Consider the following 17471-nt stretch of genomic DNA (forward strand, 5'->3'; position numbering starts at 1 on the left):
CACTGGAAGAGATACCCAGAGAGGGGGTGCAATCTCCCTCCTTGGGAGTTTTCCAGAGCAGTTTAGACAGACACTTGTCTAGGGATGATCCTATTTTGAGCACGGGGCTGGACTAGATGCAACCTCTGGAGGGCCCTACCAGCCCTGCTTTTTTATGATCCTAAGTCAACGTAAATATTTGTTGTATCCATCAAACCTTTCAAATGACCTGATGGCAAAATGCTCTGGAGATTCCTGGCATGCGAAAGCACCTGTTGAGTTCAAAAGCACCTAAGCAGAAGGAGCTGTGTTCACAGCAAATAGCTTAGCAACCTGGTAATTGGTTAATCATGCGTCTCCTGAGTAGTCTTGTGAGGTGCTTCTGAGTGTATTGCAAACCTCATCTGAGATCACCTAATCAGGCACAGACGTGTGCCATGAAAACACTGAAACAAATCCAAGCCCTGTGGGAATTGCTGAAAAGTTCTCTCAGGAGAGACCATGCTGTTGAAAGCTGAGATTTACCTTATGTCTCTTTATGGACCAAATTCAGTGGGTGTCATGGCCCTGAACTTCCATGAGATTGTGCCTGCGTACTTCATGGCTGAACTTGGCTTGCAGATCCGTGTTTCTGAAGCCAGATACAACTGCCCCTGGATGCTGTTCTTCACATGAGGTTGCCCCACTCGAGTCCCATCACAACAAGCTGCGGTGGATTTTTCCTGATAAAAGAAAGATGGATTTCAACACCCCTCGAAGCATGCACTGTGAAACCTGAAATCACAGGGAACCTGTCAATCAGCTTCTGCAAATAGCTTCTGAACAAACCAGAGGCTGATTTGTGGTTCTGATTCCAAGTAAAACTCAGAGTTTGGGGTGAGAATTCATAGAATCAGAAAATGCGGGTTGGAAGGGACCTCAGGAAGTCACATCTAGTCCAACCCCCTGCTCAAAGCAGGACCCCAACTACATCATCCCAGCCAAGGCTTTGTCTAGCCTGGTCTTAAACACCTCCAAGGATGGAGATTGCACCACCTCTCTGGGTAATCTGTTCCAGTGCTTTACTACGCTCCTCATGAGAAAGTTTTTCCTAATATCCAACTTAAATCTCCCTTGTTGCAACTGGAGCCCATTGCTTCTTGTCATCTGCCACCACTGAGAATAGTCCAGTTGCATCCTTCGGTAGTTGAAGCCTGTTAGTAAATCCCACCTCACTCTTCTCTTCTGCAGACTAAATAAGCCCAGTTCATTCAGTCTTTCCTCATAAATCATGTGCCGCAACCATTTTTGTTGACCTCTGCTGGACTCTCTCTAACTTGTCCCCATCCTTTCTGTAGCGGGGAGCCAAAACTGGCCACTGGACTCGAGATGTGGCCTCACCAGTTCTGAATAGAGTGGACTAGGAAGACAAGGTTCTTTGGGTAAATCTGATATCTTTTATTAGACCAACCAAAATTGTTGGAAAAAATCTTATTTGCAAGCTTTCGGGTACAAGCACTCTTCATTTCCCTCTATCTGCTGCAATGCTCCTGCTCATGCAGCTCAGGATGCTGTTAGCCTGCTTGGCAACAAGGGCACACTGTTGGCTCATATTCAACTTATTGCCCACTGTCACCCCCCAGGTCCTTTTCTGCAGAGCTACTCCCCAGCCAGTCAGCCCCAGCCTGCATGGGCTTGTTCCATCCTAAGTGCAGGACTTTGAACTTGTCCTTGTTGAAGCTCATGAAATTTCATTTGGTCCAATCCTCCAATTTGTTAAAGCAAACATTTGATTTGTTCTGGGACCCCAGGCTGAGTTCCCCAAGACATTTCCTGCAGGTTTGTGTGGGGCTTTGAGACCTTGGGAGTTAAGGCTTCACACCAGAATTCTTCAGGGAGATCCTGTTTCACTGCAACCACTGTTAGCAGCAATAAAACAAAAGGGAAAAGGTGCGATAGATCCATGGAGCAGATATTAAAGAGCTGCTGTTTCTGTGCCAGCCATTAGCCAGGAGGTACGGCAGAAAAGCTAAAGTCAACAGCCCAAAAGGGAATCTAATGAGCCCTGGATCAGGAGTTGAGACCAGAGGTTATCAGGTCCCTGCTGTGATCAGACTAATCAAGCTGAGATGTATGCACTCTGTCCCTTGGCCTTGGTGCAGAGTCCCAGCTCTTGCCCTCACCTGTGAATGGACCCTCCCAGGCTGCCATGAACCTTGTGGGGGCAGTGGCCCCAGTAAGGGTGGATCCAGGGGGGTGCACTGGTGCACGCTGTTAGGGAAAAGGTCAGCTACTGCTCATACACTGAAGTATCACTTGTACACCGAAGGGTGTGCTCATACACTGAAGAGCCCTGGCCATGTCTCGTCTTTGGGCTCGTTCCTAGCTGCGATCAATTTAGCACAGAACGAGGGAGTGTCAGCATGCGAGTTTATTGCTCTGCAGAGGGGTCACTAAGTGCCACAAAGACAGAGAGCTCCTCCGACCTGAGTTTACAGCTTGGTATTCATACATAAACTGTTACATTATTGCGCAGATTCAGGTTCTTCTGCTTGCCGTTACAAAGTTGTAAGATACACAGAACAACTTTGGGCTCCTTGAGACGGGTTTTGCGGCTAACACTTTTCCCTTACTGTCAGCAAGAGGTACACATTTTGCTTACTGTCAGCAAAAGGCGATCTTTAAGCTTAGGGAAGGGTCATCTGCTTCTCAAAGGTCATCTGTTTTTTTATGGTTGTTTTTCTTACAACCTGCACCTCTCTTTGATTCCTGCTCCACCCAAAGTTTAAAGCTTGTAGTGGCAGCAGTGTTTCTAGTCGGACAGTGCTGCCAGATCAGTGGACTTAATGGCTCACTTTCATCTACTTGCTTCCTTCTGAACTCTTCACTCCACAGCTGTTAATGACCCTCTCTCCTATGTAATGGCCTCAGTGTTCCACCAGTCGAGCCAGGGCCCGCTGTGCAACGCTCCCGTTTGCCGCTGCCGGGCACGGGGCGCCTCTTTCACAGCCCTGCAGACTGCTTTCAACTCATTCCAATAAAGTTAGATGGATGCAAAAACAAATCTTAACATGAAGACTATAGCCCCAGGCCTCTGGCCTAGCAGGAAAACTGCCTGTTTTTTTTCACCAGCAGAAAAATGGGTGCTGTGTTCTATGGGAAGATGAATGGCAGCATCCACAGCCCTTTTACCCTGGGGCAGGGGAGGAGACCGCGGCTGAAAGGCTAAGGGGGCCCCAGCACGTGGGCACCTTGCCCTGCAGGGGGGCAGGGCCCTGCTCCTGGGTGCAGACATGCAGGTCTCCTGGGGCAGCAGCAGTACACGACCCCCGTGGGCGCCCAAGTTAGGCTTAGGGCGCCTACAGTATCTTAGAAGCTAAGCAGGGTCCAGCACCTGGATGAGAGACCTGTTTAAGGAGGCAGAGTAGCGGCGGGGCCTCTGCGAGGAGGCAGCTGGGGCAAGCGAGGCTCCACCCTCCTGCGCAGCCGCCAGCGATCACTCGGCGTTCGATTGGTTCCCCCGACGCTCGCCTCCCGCGTTGCTCTCGGTGCTCCAGGCCGCGCAGTGGCGGGTCGATCCCAGGTAGCACAGTGGCGGACCGGCGCCATGAGCCTGGCGGAGGGGAGGGCGCCGCGCCGCACCGCGGGCAATCGGCTGTCGGGGCTGCTGGAGGCCGAGGACGATGAGTTCTACCAGACTACGTATGGCGGCTTCACCGAGGTGCGCCCGCCCGGCCCGCACGCGGGAGGGACCCCGGGGAGGAGGGCGGGGCCTCTGGGCGGTCATTTGCTAGAGTGGAGTGTTACTGGGGGCGGGGCCTACTGGAAGGGGTCATTTGAGGTCAGGGCCTATGAGGGTGGGAGTGTTTTGGGGGTGGGAGGCATCTGGGGAGGGCACTATGGCGGGGGTTGGGGCTTATGAGGGTGAAGGCGAGGTTTTGGGGGGCACTTGGGAAGGGCTGGAAGAGGGGGGGTCTGTAGGGGGTCCCTTGGGGATGGGGCATGAGGCCCTTTGGGAGGGTTGGGGAAGGGGCTGACAGCAATGTCCGGGCGGTGCTGCAGGAGTCGGGGGACGACGAGTACAAGGGTGACCAGTCGGACAGTGATGATGAGGTGGACTCGGACTTCGACATTGACGAGGGCGAGGAGCCGGCCAGCGACCAGGACGACGGCGAGCCCAAGCGCAAGCGCCGCGTGGTTACCAAGGCCTACAAGGTGCGGCTGGGGCTCTGCTTCCTGTGGGGGTTTGGGGAAAGGGAGGCGCCTGCTCCAAGGCGCAAGGGGCTGGATGTCTGGGGCTAGAGGGGCACTAGGGTCACCTGGATGTTTGAGGAAGAGGCGGCTGGGAAGCGGGTAAGGCCCACTATAGTGAGAACTGGATCGTTGGGGAGGCCTGGGGTCTGGACTCCGAGCAGCAGAGTTGGGGTCCGGCCTCCTGGGTTGTGTCCCTGGGAGGGGGAGGTGTCTGGTGGTAAGAACTGACCTGTGAGGGGTAGCAGGTGAGGAAGGCAGCATCCCCTCGGCAGCTCCCCCCTTCCTCAACCTGCTCTGCCGTGACTCCCCTAGGAGCCCCTCAAGAGCCTGAGACCCAAGAAAGCCGATGCCCCCAGCGGCAGCTCACAGAAGGCCCGAGAGGACAAAGTGGCACCCCTGGAGCTGCAGGATGACGCTGGGGACAGTAAGTGCATGCTTGGCACTTGCTAGCAGAGCTCCTCTGTCTCTAGGAGCCTGGGGCTGCCTCCCTGCTCTGTGCCCCCTGACCCCCCACCTTGCTGTCCCTACCAGGCCGCAAGCACATGCGCCAGTCAACCACAGAGCACACGCGCCAGACCTTCTTGCGCCTTCAGGAGCGTCAGGTGCAGTCCAAGCGCAAGAAGGGCGGCCCCAACTATGACCGGCCCCTGACACAGGAGGAGCTGCTGGAGGAGGCCAAGATCACAGAGGAGATCAACCTGCGCTCCCTAGGTGAGTGGGACCATGGCCATCGCCCCATGGGGTACAAGGAGGGCACTGGGATGGGCCTGGGGCTATGGTCATGGAGGGATAGGGCTGGTGGGGCTCACGGGCAGCAAAGGACCCCAGAAGACAGAGGCATTAGAAGCTCCCAGCCTGGGTTCCCCACCCAGAGAAGAGTAGGGTGTGGTGGTTAGTGGTAGCTGGGACTCCTGGGTTCTTTGTCCAGCTCAGGTGCTACCTCGCTGAGTGATTCATTTCAGCGCTGACCCTGTTTCCCCTCAGTGTTAATTGGAGGTCTGTGGGTGATGTGAACGGGTACTGTCTCTTCTCACTGGTGCATGGTTGGAAACTAGATGCTGATTGCTGCTGAGTCTGCAAAGGCTGCCTGCTAGGGGAGACCCCTGCCTACCCCTTGGGTGGGGGGTGCTGACCGACCTGCTGTGACATGTCACCTTGAGTTGTGTCCCAGTGGTGGACAAGTGCCTGCAGGAGGCAGGGCCTGGCACCCTAGGTGCTGAAGCGAGGTCCCCCCAGCCCCGCTGACATCCGGTTTCTTCATCTGCGCAGAGAACTACGAGCGCCTGGAAGCCGACAAGAAGAAGCAGGTGCAGAAGAAGCGCAAGTGCGTGGGGCCGTTGATCCGGTACCACTCGGTAACCATGCCCCTCATTACCGACCTGGGTGTCAAGGAGGAGAACGTGGATGTGGAGGGGTAGGTGTTTGGGGTGCAGGGGGACCCTAGGTCCCAGTCCAGCCCTTCTCCATAAAATCCTTGTGTCTCTTCCCCTTGTAGATCCTGGAGCTCGGCTCCTGGATACCAACCCCTGTCCTTGGGTATTGCCCCCAGTCCTGGCCGTGGCATCTCGCAGCTGCCAGCAACTCAGCTGCAGAACTCCCTGACGTTCTGGCTTGCAGCTGCCTCTCTGAGCCAGGCTGGTCTGTGGGCCAGAGCTGTGTGTGTCTGGATTCACATAGCTCTGCTGGGGTGGTGATTGGGGCCTGGTCAGATCCTTAGCCTGTACCAACCTGGATTAGACCCCAGGCTCTGAGCAGGGGGTGGGGTGGGGTGGGGATGGACTGACCCAAGCAGAGAACCTGGGGCTCATGTAGGTGGCTGTCATGAGCACAGGTAGCCCTGCTCCCTCTCTCCCTGGACACCTGTGTCTCTTGGAGCTGAAGCCCAGACTCACCCCAGTGATAATTCTCCCATGCCCAGGTTGGATCAAGATCCCCAGCAGCCCTCAGAGGCAGTGCTGGCACCAGCTGTGGCCCCTATCTCTGGGAAGTGCTCACGCACCTTCATCACCTTCAGCGACGATGAGACCTTTGAGCAGCTCTTCTCCAAGGGGCGCCAGCCCCGGCTGCCCGTGCGCGAGATCTGCCCTGTGACCCACAAGCCAGCCGTGTATCGTGACCCTGTCACTGACATCCCCTACTCCAACATCCGGGCCTTCAAAATCATCCGCGAGGCCTACAAGAAGTACATCACTGCTCATGGGCTGCCCAATGCCGCTGCCACTGCTGCCCTGGGAGCTGGGCCTCCTGGGGCTGACCCCGGCATCCGTGCCACCCGCCAGAAGATCATCATCAAGCAGACGGTCCCGGCTACATAGACCCCTTGTGGGCTGGTGGGGGGCTTCTGTGTTCAGGGGGAAGGGGAGAAGGCTTTGCCTTTGTTTCTCAGGCCTGTGGGGCTGAATCAGCTGCTATTGCTGTTATTTTTGGGGGTGAGGCAGACTGACCCCTCTAAGGGACATGGGCGCATGTTGGAGGCCTCCAAATGGCCCCATGTTCTCTTCTTCCCTTTGCCTTTGTCAGACTCAGGTGGGGGCCACTGGTTGTTCTTTGTTTTTTTATTTATTTTTGTATAATAAATGCAAAGCCAGGTGGCAACACTACAGAAACATAGAGGTGCGTATAGCCCCCGAGGCAACATGGGGTGGAAAGGGACCCTACAGAAGCCCAAACCAGCATGTACAGCTCCTGGGACAGCCCTAGTAAGCAAAGTGAGGGTACAGAGACCCTACAGAACCACACACTGTTGTATATAGCTCCTGACCCCTGGGACAGCCCTGGGAAATGGGTGCAGAGGCCCCACAAATGGTGCAGCAGGGCTGGGCTGTGTCCATGAGCCCTGGCCTCCGGGGGGGCAGTGAAATGAAGGCCGACTCTAGCAGAGTGGGGAGGGGCCTGGAGCTGTGACATGTTGCTGCTGCCTGGCTCCTGCAGGGGCTCTGTGCCTGGAGTCGCATTCTGGAGTTGCTGCATGAGATCCATTGCAGAGACCACCTCCCAAGGGGTCAGTTTGTAGCCAGTGGGGGGAGTGTCTGCCTGGCCAGGAGCTCAGTCCAGCTCCTGTTCTGCTCCCAGAACATTCACCTGCAGCTTTGCCTGGGTAGCGCAGCCGGGCTGGGGTTTCTCAAGCTGGCAGTTGCAGGGGATGTGGGTTGACGTGTGTCCGTGAGCTGCCTCCTGGTCCCAGTTCCAAGCGGGAGAGTCCTGCCAGGGGAGGTCTTGGTCCCAGGGACTTGAGCTCCAACTGGCTGTATGCACCCAGGTGCTTCCTGCTGGGGTCCAACATGGCTCAGAGCACCAGTGACACCCCAGCCTGTGGCCTCCAAAGCTTCCCCCGGCCCATCTCCTTGCTGCCAGGCTGCTCTGATTTCCAGCCCCCAGCTTTGTTACTAACCAATAGCATGGTGCCTCAGATTCCCTAGGCTGCCCCTGGTGCTAGGTGCTGTATAAACCCCAAGTCCTTTATCCCCGGCCCAGCGGATTCTCCCAGCAGGGCTGAGCTGTGGTCTCCCTATCTGGGTCTGGGTGGCTCCAGAGCAGACTTATCCCCTCCTCTGCCTCCCTTAAGGAGCTGTGTTCAGCCCAGAGCCTCGCATCACAGCCCAGTTCTGGCCCAGCACGTGCCTGGTCCCTTCTCCCCTTGTCCCAGCTGGGAAGACTGAGGCGTGGAGTCCTCCATGGTAGGAGCCAAGCTCAGCCCCTGGCACTCCCAGCCTGATGCTGTCTCATGCTCCCACCTGCTTCCATCCCCTGCAAGCTCTGGGTGGGGGCTCAGTCCGTGCAGGCGGGGTCCAGGCCTGCCCGGGGGCTCCTGGCCGCTATGTAACACCAGCCATAATCCTCCTGCCCTCCCCCGCCCCCTCTCAGCTGTCCCCCTCCATCATGCGCGTCTCCTTCCCATGACCAAACTGTTCTGAATTCCAGCTCCCAGCTCTGCTGGCTTCAAGGCACCGTTACTACAAGGCACGTTGGAGCCGCCTGTCCTGGTCCGGCCACCCCTGGCACTAGGGGCTGTATAAAGCTGGCAGTCCAGCCTGTTCCCCCTGACCTCTGCCTCTCCCAGCTTGGGGGTTTCTCTGATGTGCACCCTGCTCAGTCCTAGTCCCTTGAGCTCTCCCTGCCTCCAGGCCTTGCACCTGGCCCTGGGAGGACAGAGGGGTTGGGGCACCTGGCTCTGCATAGTGCTGTTCCTGGCCAGCAGTGTGAGGCCTTGGCCACTGGGTGTCTATCGGGCACTGCAGGGTGCTGGGCGTGATTGATAAGGAGCCTGTATATGTGATCTCCACTCGCCCACCCCCCACGGCCCAGCGGGAGCTAAAATAATAAAATGCTGAGCTCACGCAGTTTGCTGCCCGGATCCCTGGCCTCTGCACGGTGCTTCGCTTGCTGGAGGGCAGCGGCCCAGACGGCCTGGGAGAGGTAAGGCTGGGAACCTGGCTCCTGGGCTGTATACATCTATGGGGTGTGTGTGGGTGGGGCTGGGGTCTGGCCTCTGCTTGGTGCCTCCTGGGCTCTCCCATTCTTTCCTTGCTGCGTTGTCATTTGCCGTGGACTGTGCATCTCTCCCAGGGTGGCTGCTTTGCTGGGAACTTTTGGCTATGGCCACCGGCTGGTTGTGCAGGGGGCTTTGCAGCTTGTCTTCAAGCCTCTGAGTGTGTGTGCCAGTGACCAGGTGCACTGCTGTGCCTCTGCCTGCTAGGTCCCCAACATGTGGGCATGGAAAGCAGTCACAGTGCTGTCAAGGGAGCTTCTGGGGGCTGAAGGATTCTGAAATGTGGCTGCTTCTGGGGTGGAGCGTAATGGCTGTGCTGCCCTGGCTGGGATTCCTGATAGGAGAAATAGGAACAGCGCACTGCTGGGCTCTGGGTTAGCTCCTGATGGCAGGCTGGAGTCGCAGCCCAGCCTGTCCAGGCATCCCCGGGGCCGATCCCTGCTGACTCAGGAGAATGCTCCTATTACTTCTGCAGCTCTGCAAGGTGCTCTTATATCCCTGGTCTCCCAGCCCGGCCTAGCATCTAGATCCCACTGACAACCTAGTGCAAAGGGATCAGAGCAGTGACGACAGCAATAGGATGCATGCAGGTGTCACTGTGTCTCTCAGCTGAGGCTGGAGAGCCCTGGCCCTGTACAGCACCTGGTGTACCTGGAGTGGGGTGGGGAGGCTCCCTGCACCTTCCTGGACCAGGGTGGGGAAGGTGGCTGCTGTCAGGTCCCCAGAGCCACAGGGTCACCTTGTCTGAATGTGAAACCTGGGTCCCGTCTGGGAGCTCCTGGGCCTAGCAGAGAAATGGCCCCTGTACTGGTGCTGGGCTGCACAGAGGCAGGCACTGGTTTGGCTAAATCCCTGTGTGGCAGGGCACCACAAGCAGAGGCGCTGGGCTGGCCAGTCATGCTGGGGGCCTGTCTGGCTTGGGCCCCTAGGATGCAGGCAGGGAATGGTGGGAGCCTGGGGGATGCAGCTCACAGCAGGGAGCACGCAGGTCCTGGTGAGCGAGGCCTTGCTTTGCAAGCAGCTGTTGATACCATTGCAGGCACGGAGGGCTGGGCCTGGTCTCCCATACACAGGCCTCCTGGAGGGGAGTGCTCAAGTCTCCTTCTCAGCCCCTCCCTGAGCCCGGTGGCTGGTGGGATCTCAGTGCTCCTCACTGTGGGGGTCTAGGTGCTAACCACCACCGAGGCTGAGGTTGTGGTTGGGTGCTGGGTCTCGGGCTCCCAGGACAGAGCAGGGCAGTGGAGAATCTGTTCTTGGCGGCTTCTCCATAGGACACTCAGGTCAAGGGCAAGGAAACCCCTTCTCTGGGGAAAACGTATTGCACCCATCGTGTGGATGGGAAAACTGAGTCCCAGACAGGGGAAGGGGCTGGCAGAGCGCAGCTATGACCGAGCAGGTTGGACCCCTGGCTTCTGAGACCAGCCCATCTTCCGGGGACAGGTCCAGAACCCAGGCAGGAGTTTGAGGGTCAGGACTCCTGGGTTTTCCTCCCAGCTGCAATGTCATTGGGGTCTCAGGCGCATGGGGCTGGGAGCCAGGACTCTTGGGTTCTAGTCCTAGCACCGCAGTGCCTCTATTTCCTCAGCAGGGGTCTGAGGCCCCTCCTTGTGGTGAGGCCGAGCTGCTCCCCACTACCTTTGTCAGGCTCTGGGGCCAGGAGATGCCTGAGACCCAGCCCTGGGCTACAGGGGTGGTGCAGGTTGCAGCTGGGGCTGGGCCTGGGCTGCAGGTCCCTGATAAGGGTGGGGAGGCACCAGGCAGGAGGGGCAGGGCTCTGTTTGTGCCCCCCTTGAGGGCTGGGGGTGGGGGGTAGCTGGGGGGCTTGTGTCCCTGCAACTCAGGGGCCAGTGGCACCTTCAGTGCAGGGCATGAGACCAGCTGGGCCCTGGGCTGACTGCACTGCCTCCAGTGCAGGGAACCCCCTGGCCAGACTTTGCTGCATCCAGTGCAGGAGTACTAGACTTACCTGGGCCTGTGTCCGTGTCTGTGTCTGTGTCTGTGTCCATGCCTGTGGGTTCATGTCTGTGCCCGTGTGGTGCGCCAGGGTGAGGGGCCGCCGCCATGTCCTCGACCTCGTACCGCCAGGAGCTGGAGAAGTACCGGGACATCGATGAAGACAAGATCCTGCGGGAGTTGTCCCAGGAGGAGCTGGATCAGCTCGACCTGGAGTTGCTGGAGATGGACCCTGAGGTAGGGCCAGGGGAGGCAGCAGATCCCAATGGGTAGAGCAGGGGAGGGGCAGGAGCCAGGACCTGTGTTCCCTTCCCAGCAGAGCTGGGGGGTGGGGGGTTAGAAGCAGGCTGGCGGCGGGGGCAGGCCCTCGGGGCTCTTGGGTTCTTCAGCTCTGGGGAGATCCCCCCGCCCCGTGCCTCAGTTATCCTGGCTTCCACCCATTTCCTGCACCCATTCCTGGGCCCTGCACGGGGCACCTGACCCTTGACCCTTGCACTCCCAGAATGTCATGCTCCCGGCCGGCATGCGCCAGCGCGACCAGACCAAGAAGAGCCCGACAGGGCCGCTAGACCGGGACGCCCTCCTGCAGCACCTGGAGAAGCAGGCGCTCGAGGCTGAGGAGCGCGAGGACCTGGTGCCCTTCACCGGGGAGAAGAAAGGTGCTGGGGGCGGGGGAATGAGAAAGGGGGCAGGGGAGACCCCAGGGGAGGGGGAGGGGAGGGGGAGCAGGGCAGGACTTATATTTAGCTCAGTCCGGTGTTGCGGCATCTCCAAAATAGTCCTGCCGAGCGGCTCCGGTGTCAGTGCCAGGCTTGCCCCCCCACCATGAGAGGTCTGGGGGGGCTATAGCAAAGCACAGGACACCTGGATTCCTTTCCTGCTGAGCTGCTGGGCTCTCTTTCCCGTGCCTCAGTTTCCCTAGTGTCTGGGCAGGCTGGGAGCCATAGGGGATGGAGGGGCTGGGTCTCCCCAGCGGGGTCTGCACGGGGGGGCTGTGCCCTCCAGATGGAGGCAGAGAGACCCCCCACACCAAGGACCTTGCCTGGGCCCCTGAGCAGCCCCAGGCTCCCCCAGCATGGCTGAAGGGGGCCGTGGGCAGCACAGGGCATGGCAGCATGGCTCTACCCGGTTCAGAGCTGGAGGGGCAGGCTGCTCCCAGCCGCACTGGGCCAGGGTATCTTCGGCTACCCAAGGCCCCATCTCTATACCAAGCCTCTGACCTGGGCCACCCCCCTCCCCACTCCCGCTGGGGGCTACGGCTGCTCCCAATTACACAGTGGATGCAGCAGCATTAACCCTCCTTAAGCAATTAGCGCCAGGGCCGTGGGCGCAGTGGCTGCAGCTGCCAGGCCCTGCCAGCCGAGCCTCCCGGCGAGACCGGGCCTGCGCCAGCCGCCCATGTTCGCGCCTTCCCCTGCCACGTGTGCCCAGGCGGCTGCCCCCCCGGGGAGCCGCAGCAGCCCGTCTGCTCCAGCTCAGCACCGAGACCCGTGACCAGTACCGTGGTAGCAGGGTCTCCACCTCCCAGGGCTCAGGGATGTGTCCTGCCTCCCCTCGCTGGTCTCTGCCCCTGCAATGAACACCCCCGGTGCCAGGGATCTCCAGCCTGCCTGGCTCTGCCTCTCGGCATGGGCATGCAGCGCTTGGCGTGGAGCAGGGTTGGGGCGTGACAGGGACCCTGGCAGGGGCAGAGATGCCCAGGGAAGGCCTCTTTGGTGGCGTAGGGGTGCTGCCCTCTGGGGGTATCTTAACTTTCTGACCCAAACTTGAGGCAGTCATGCCCAGCGGGCTCTGCCCCAGAGGTGGCTGCATTTGGAGGTGTGGCCTGGGGCCGACAGGTCCTTCTGTCCCCAAAGAATCAGGCTCAGCCAGGGTTGGGCGGGCATGACTGGGGAATCCCTCTGTGGCATGGGAGCTGTGACACATGGCGCCACCTGTCTGCAGGGAAGCCCTTTGTGCCCAAGAACCCCAAGCGGGAGATCCCCAAGGAGGAACAGATCACATTGGAGCCGGAGCTGGAGGAGGCCCTGGCCAACGCCACTGATGCCGAGATGTGCGACATTGCTGGTGAGGGATATTGTGTGCATGAGGCACTGTTGTGTGCATGTCTGCATATGTGTGGACAGGCTTGGCCAGTAGCTGTGTATGTGTGTGTGCATAGCTGTGGACAGGCAACTGTGTCCATGTGTGTGTGCATATGCATGGTCAGGTATGTGCAGGCAGCTGTGTGTCTGTGGGTGAGTGTGCACAGGTAGCTCCCTGCTTATTTATGTGTGTACATACATGTAGTAGGTGTGTATGGGTAGCTGTGTGTGTGCATATGTGTGGGCAGGCATGTGCAGGCAGTTGCATGTGTGTGTGTATGTATGTGAATATGTGTGGGTAAGTGCATACAGGTAGCTGCGTATGTGTGCGCATGCATGTGTGCTGGGGGGAATGCATGTGGTGTCCCCATTCCTGTGTGCAGGCACACACGTGTGTACTTCCTCAGCACTGGGCCATGAGGGAGCTGTGCAGCACCAGGCCCTGTTACAGCCCTTTGCTCTGACGGTGGCAGCACCTCAGCTCCAGGGCCCTGATTCAGTCCACCACGTGCTTGGCCAGGGTGGGGTATTTGTGTGTGTGCATGCATGTATGTATGTGTCCCACCTGCACGTACCCAGATTGGCATGCTGGTGCCCACATTCATACACCCCTTATGTATACCCACCTGATCGCACCTACACACTTGTGCCCGAGTCCTGGTGTGTGCTATCTTTGCAGCTGTGTGAACACATGTTGCTATGTGCACGGGCCTCCCGGGGCTCTAGAGGAGCAGGCTCAAGAGCACACATGTATCTCCATGTTTGCGTGCACTATGCCAGGTGAGGGGCCCACAGGGGAGCCAATGCAGTACTGCTCCTCTGCTTCCCCACCCCCACGCTGGCTCATGTGCTGGGCTCTGATTCCCGGAGCAGAGGGCACCGGGCCATGTGCCAGGCTAAAAGCAGCAGCGCCGGGCGCAGGGCTATCCACTTACCCACCAGCGTGCATGCACTGTGAGGCTGCCCCACCCCCTTCTCCCCTCCCCCTGCTGGGCATGGCCGGGCACAGCACTGAGCATGTAAGGGAGTGCTCATACATCTACAGCATGCAGCCAGTTCTGGGGTGGAGCGCGGCAGCTATATTTATCAAGTGTATCCCCCCCATGGTCATGCAGCCAGTTCTGGGGTGGAGTGTGGTGGCTGTAGTGGTATATACCAGGTGCAGCTCCCGCAGGAGCCATGCAGCCAGCTCTGGGGTGGAGTGCAGTGGCTGTACTGGTACATACCAGATGCAGCCCCCCATGGTCATGCAGCCAGCTCTGGGGTTGAGTATGGAGAGGGGATGGATTAAGCAGGCCCTTAACCCCAGCTCATTGCTGTTCCCCCACCAGCCATCCTGGGCATGTACACACTGATGAGCAACAAGCAGTACTATGATGCCCTGTGCAGTGGGGACATCACCAACACTGAGGGCATCAACAGTAAGTGATCTCGGGGTGGCAGGGGAGACAGGGAGGGATCCACCTCCCCCTCAGCTCCTGCTGGGGCCCAGCCTGGCTCAGACCCTTTGCTGCTAGGGTGGCATCAGGCCTGAGACCCTCCCTGCTCCAGGACACAGGGGAAGTGAATCTGTCCATCATGGGAGGTGGGGAAGAGCCTGGCATCCAGCTCTCTGAGGAGGGAGGGGAGCAGATTCCCAGGGGGCTCAGGGGATGTCTGCCTGAGGTCTCTGCAGCCGGGGCCCTGCTGAGCAGACAGGCAGAGGCTGACAGAGGCCAGCCGAGGATTGGGTCCAGCAGGGAGCAAGGGAGAGTGTTGGTTCTCCTTCCCCAAGCAGATGGTGTGTGTGAATGTGCGTGCGCATGCATGTGTCACCCCCCAGGTGTGGTGCAGCCGGACAAGTACAAGCCGGTGCCAGATGAGCCCCCAAACCCCACCAACGTGGAAGAGACACTGCAGAAGATCCGAAGCAATGACCGTGACCTGGAGGAGGTTAACCTGAACAATATCAAGGTGCTGTGTCCCTAATGGTGGCGGGAGGGGTGGGGGGCTGGGGCAGGTGCAGCAGTGTCCCTGGGGTTGGCCTTGGAGTAGGCAGGGCTCTGGGGCACAATCCTGCCCTCCCTGGACTCCAGGGAGCTTTGCTATTGACCAGCCAGGATCTCTACCCTGGGCAGTGAGCTGTGGGCAGCCACCCCGCAGGCCTCTGGCTCTTGACTCTCTGGATGGGGCAGGGCAGGCTCTGTGCAGCCTGGCACCAGCTGGGCCCTGCTGTCTCTCCATCCATCCATCCTTCCACCCACCCACCCACCTTTCCATCTGTCTGTCCGTCCGTCTGTCCACTCATCTACCTGTTTGTCCACCCATCTGTGTATTTGCCTGTCCTTCAGACCATGTATTCATCCATCTATCTGACACACATCACCCTCTCCACCCTTCCATCTTGGTGCTAGGTGGCCACCCATACAACACACGCACACACGTTTCTGTACACAAACACACTCTCGCCTCTACTCTCCCATGTTCCTGCAGGACATTCCCGTGGCGACACTGAAGGAGGTGTGTGAGGCCATGAAAGCCAACACACAGGTGAAGAGGCTCAGCCTGGTGGCCACGCGGAGCAATGACCCGGTGGCTCAGGTAAGCTGGCCACGTCCTTCCCTGCAGCCCCCAGGCCCAGCCCGGCCTGGCTTAGTCCTGGGCTGCTCTCAGTAGAGGCCGGGATAGGGACCTCTCCTAAGCCAGGCTGTGGTGTGCCAGCTAGGTCACAGGGTATTGGCTCCAGGGCGCCCACCTGTGGGGTCTCCTCTCTCAGCTGCCCCCAGCCATGCTATCCAGATGTGAGCAGGTGTTTGCTGGTTGGAAGCAGCCCCCTGCTCTGCCTTCCCCCACACCCACTCACTGTGGGCTCCCGCAGGCTGTGGCTGAGATGCTGAAGGTGAACAAGACCCTGGAGAGTCTCAACATTGAGTCCAACTTCATCACGAGTGCGGGGATGATGGCAGTTATCAAGGCCATGCAGGAAAACAGCACACTGGCTGAGCTCAAGGTGGACAACCAGGTGGGGCTACGGCTAGACCCGGAGGGACAGGGGAGCTGTCTGGCAGGGGCTCGTCTGCACCTCCTGCCTCTGCCAGTGCACAACGGATGCCATGGCATATAGCAGAAGGAATGAGCCTGTCCCCAGTGGCACCAGGGAGGGATGGGGAGGTCTGAGGGAGCCTGGGCTAGCAGCATGTGGTGGACAGGTACATCCCCTGGCCATGGCCACGATGGGGCAGGTATGGGTGCCAGACGTCTGCACAGACAGTGCCAGGCAGGGGCAGGGCTCTGCGCTCCCACAGGGGCAGCTAACAGTGCCTGTTTGGTGCCCACAGTGCCAGCGTCTGGGCGACTCGGTGGAGATGGAGATGGCCGCCATGCTGGAGAAGTGCCCATCTATTGTCCGCTTTGGCTACCACTTCACGCAGCAGGGACCACGCGCCCGGGCCTCCATTGCCATCACTAAGAACAACGAGCTGCGTGAGTGCTGCCCCTGCCCCACGTCACTGCACACCCCTCCTGCTCCCCCCAAGCCAAACACTGCTGTACCCAGCTCTGTAGTGCAGCTGGCTGATAGCTGCGCCCAGCTCTGGGGTGGACCAGTGTGGGCCCTCCTGGTCCTTCCCACTTCCCTTCTCTGTACCCTGTGTGTCACTTCTTGTGGGGAGCTGGAGCAAGGGGGGAGGTGGGTCCCACTGGCTTAAACTCCCCACTCTGTGCCCCACAGGCCGCAAGCAGAAGAAGACCTAATGCCTGAGTCTGTGGGTGTCTCTGCTGCCCTGATGCCCGGTGCTGCCCGGCCCCACTCGTCGCTGGGAGAGACAGCGCTTAGCTGCCCCCAGCTCCGGCCCCCTTCGGCCCAGACTCCCTTTGGATCTTCGGGACCTCTGTCCTCAGAGCTGTAAATAAAGAGATGGCTGGAGCAGCGGCTGGACTCTGTTCTTGAGCCCTTGGATAAGGGTGTGTACAGGGGAAGGGGTCTGGGAAACTTCTACCCGGAAGAGCCAGACCCACTGGATTCCTTCCAAACCTCCCCACAAGGGACCTCCACCAGCAAGTCCCTGCCCCAATCAGCTGCACACGGAAGGGGAAACTAAGGCACGGCTTGGCAGCAGGATGGAGCCCCCCAGCCAGGACCCTGCTGACTCCCACCAGGGCAGGGATCAAGGCCTAGGGGGTTCCCCTGAGCCCCCATTCAGCCCCCCAGGATTGACACACAGCTCTTGGTCCTAATCCAGCCTAGCCCCAGGCCCCTGTTACAGGTACCATGCCCAGCTGAGCCCTCTCCTCCTTGGGGGGCTTCCTGGCTCTCGGGCCTCAAGGGTGAGGAGTGGGTGGCAGTGCCTGCCTATTACAGCTATCATGGGGAGGTCAATACGGACCCATGGGGACTAGGTCCTCATGCTGGTGCTGGGGGAGGCAGGGAGCATGGATGCTGGGGGGGCACCCTCTAGCCAGGCACCCTAAGGAGCCCCAGGACAGCCCTGCAGAGGTCCTGGGGGTAGGGGCAACAGGAAGGGGGGCTGCCCCCTTCCACAAGGCCTGGGGAAGAGATGGGGCCTGTCTGTTCCCCTTGCAGAGGTTAGACAGGACTCCTGGGTCCCCACCTGGAGCACTGCAGCTCAAGCTGCTCTCAAGACCAGACAGCATTGCTCAGTGGTCAGTGCATGCCCAGGCAGGACACCTGGGTTTTATGGAGGGGTGGGCTCTGCCCATGCCCCCACAGGCATTGCCCCCCTCCCTGTCCAGAG

At 59.3% G+C, this 17471-nt stretch overlaps 2 protein-coding genes across 2 annotated transcripts; both read left to right on the plus strand.

Annotated features, from left to right (window-relative positions):
- Positions 1 to 3432: 3432 nt before the first annotated feature.
- Positions 3433 to 6696, plus strand: VPS72 (vacuolar protein sorting 72 homolog). The gene is made up of 6 exons (XM_090056399.1): positions 3433 to 3679; positions 4021 to 4173; positions 4525 to 4636; positions 4744 to 4923; positions 5482 to 5626; positions 6131 to 6696. The coding sequence occupies exons 1-6, from the start codon at positions 3566 to 3568 to the stop codon at positions 6525 to 6527; spliced, it is 1101 nt and encodes a 366-aa protein (XP_089912525.1). The 5' UTR covers positions 3433 to 3565; the 3' UTR covers positions 6528 to 6696.
- Positions 6697 to 10756: 4060 nt separating this feature from the next.
- On the plus strand, positions 10757 to 16642 carry TMOD4 (tropomodulin 4). Its single transcript, XM_090056412.1, has 9 exons — positions 10757 to 10891; positions 11157 to 11313; positions 12599 to 12721; positions 14070 to 14159; positions 14561 to 14691; positions 15211 to 15318; positions 15596 to 15739; positions 16056 to 16200; positions 16448 to 16642. Exons 1-9 carry the CDS (start codon positions 10763 to 10765, stop codon positions 16468 to 16470), a joined length of 1050 nt encoding a protein of 349 aa, XP_089912538.1. The 5' UTR covers positions 10757 to 10762; the 3' UTR covers positions 16471 to 16642.
- Positions 16643 to 17471: the final 829 nt, after the last annotated feature.

Source organism: Crocodylus siamensis, chromosome 6, assembly GCF_052110815.1.
Source record: "Crocodylus siamensis isolate JL-2025a chromosome 6, ASM5211081v1, whole genome shotgun sequence".
Classification (NCBI taxonomy): Eukaryota; Metazoa; Chordata; order Crocodylia; family Crocodylidae; genus Crocodylus; species Crocodylus siamensis.

Coding starts and splice junctions, on each gene's coding strand:
- VPS72 (XM_090056399.1), top strand. CDS start 3,566: ATGAGCCTGGCGGAGGGGAGGGCGCCGCGCCGCACCGCGGGCAATCGG. Junction 4,174..4,524: donor TGGTTACCAAGGCCTACAAG/GTGCGGCTGGGG, acceptor TGACTCCCCTAG/GAGCCCCTCAAGAGCCTGAG. Junction 5,627..6,130: donor GAGAACGTGGATGTGGAGGG/GTAGGTGTTTGG, acceptor TCCCATGCCCAG/GTTGGATCAAGATCCCCAGC.
- TMOD4 (XM_090056412.1), top strand. CDS start 10,763: ATGTCCTCGACCTCGTACCGCCAGGAGCTGGAGAAGTACCGGGACATC. Junction 11,314..12,598: donor CTTCACCGGGGAGAAGAAAG/GTGCTGGGGGCG, acceptor ACCTGTCTGCAG/GGAAGCCCTTTGTGCCCAAG. Junction 15,319..15,595: donor GCAATGACCCGGTGGCTCAG/GTAAGCTGGCCA, acceptor GGGCTCCCGCAG/GCTGTGGCTGAGATGCTGAA.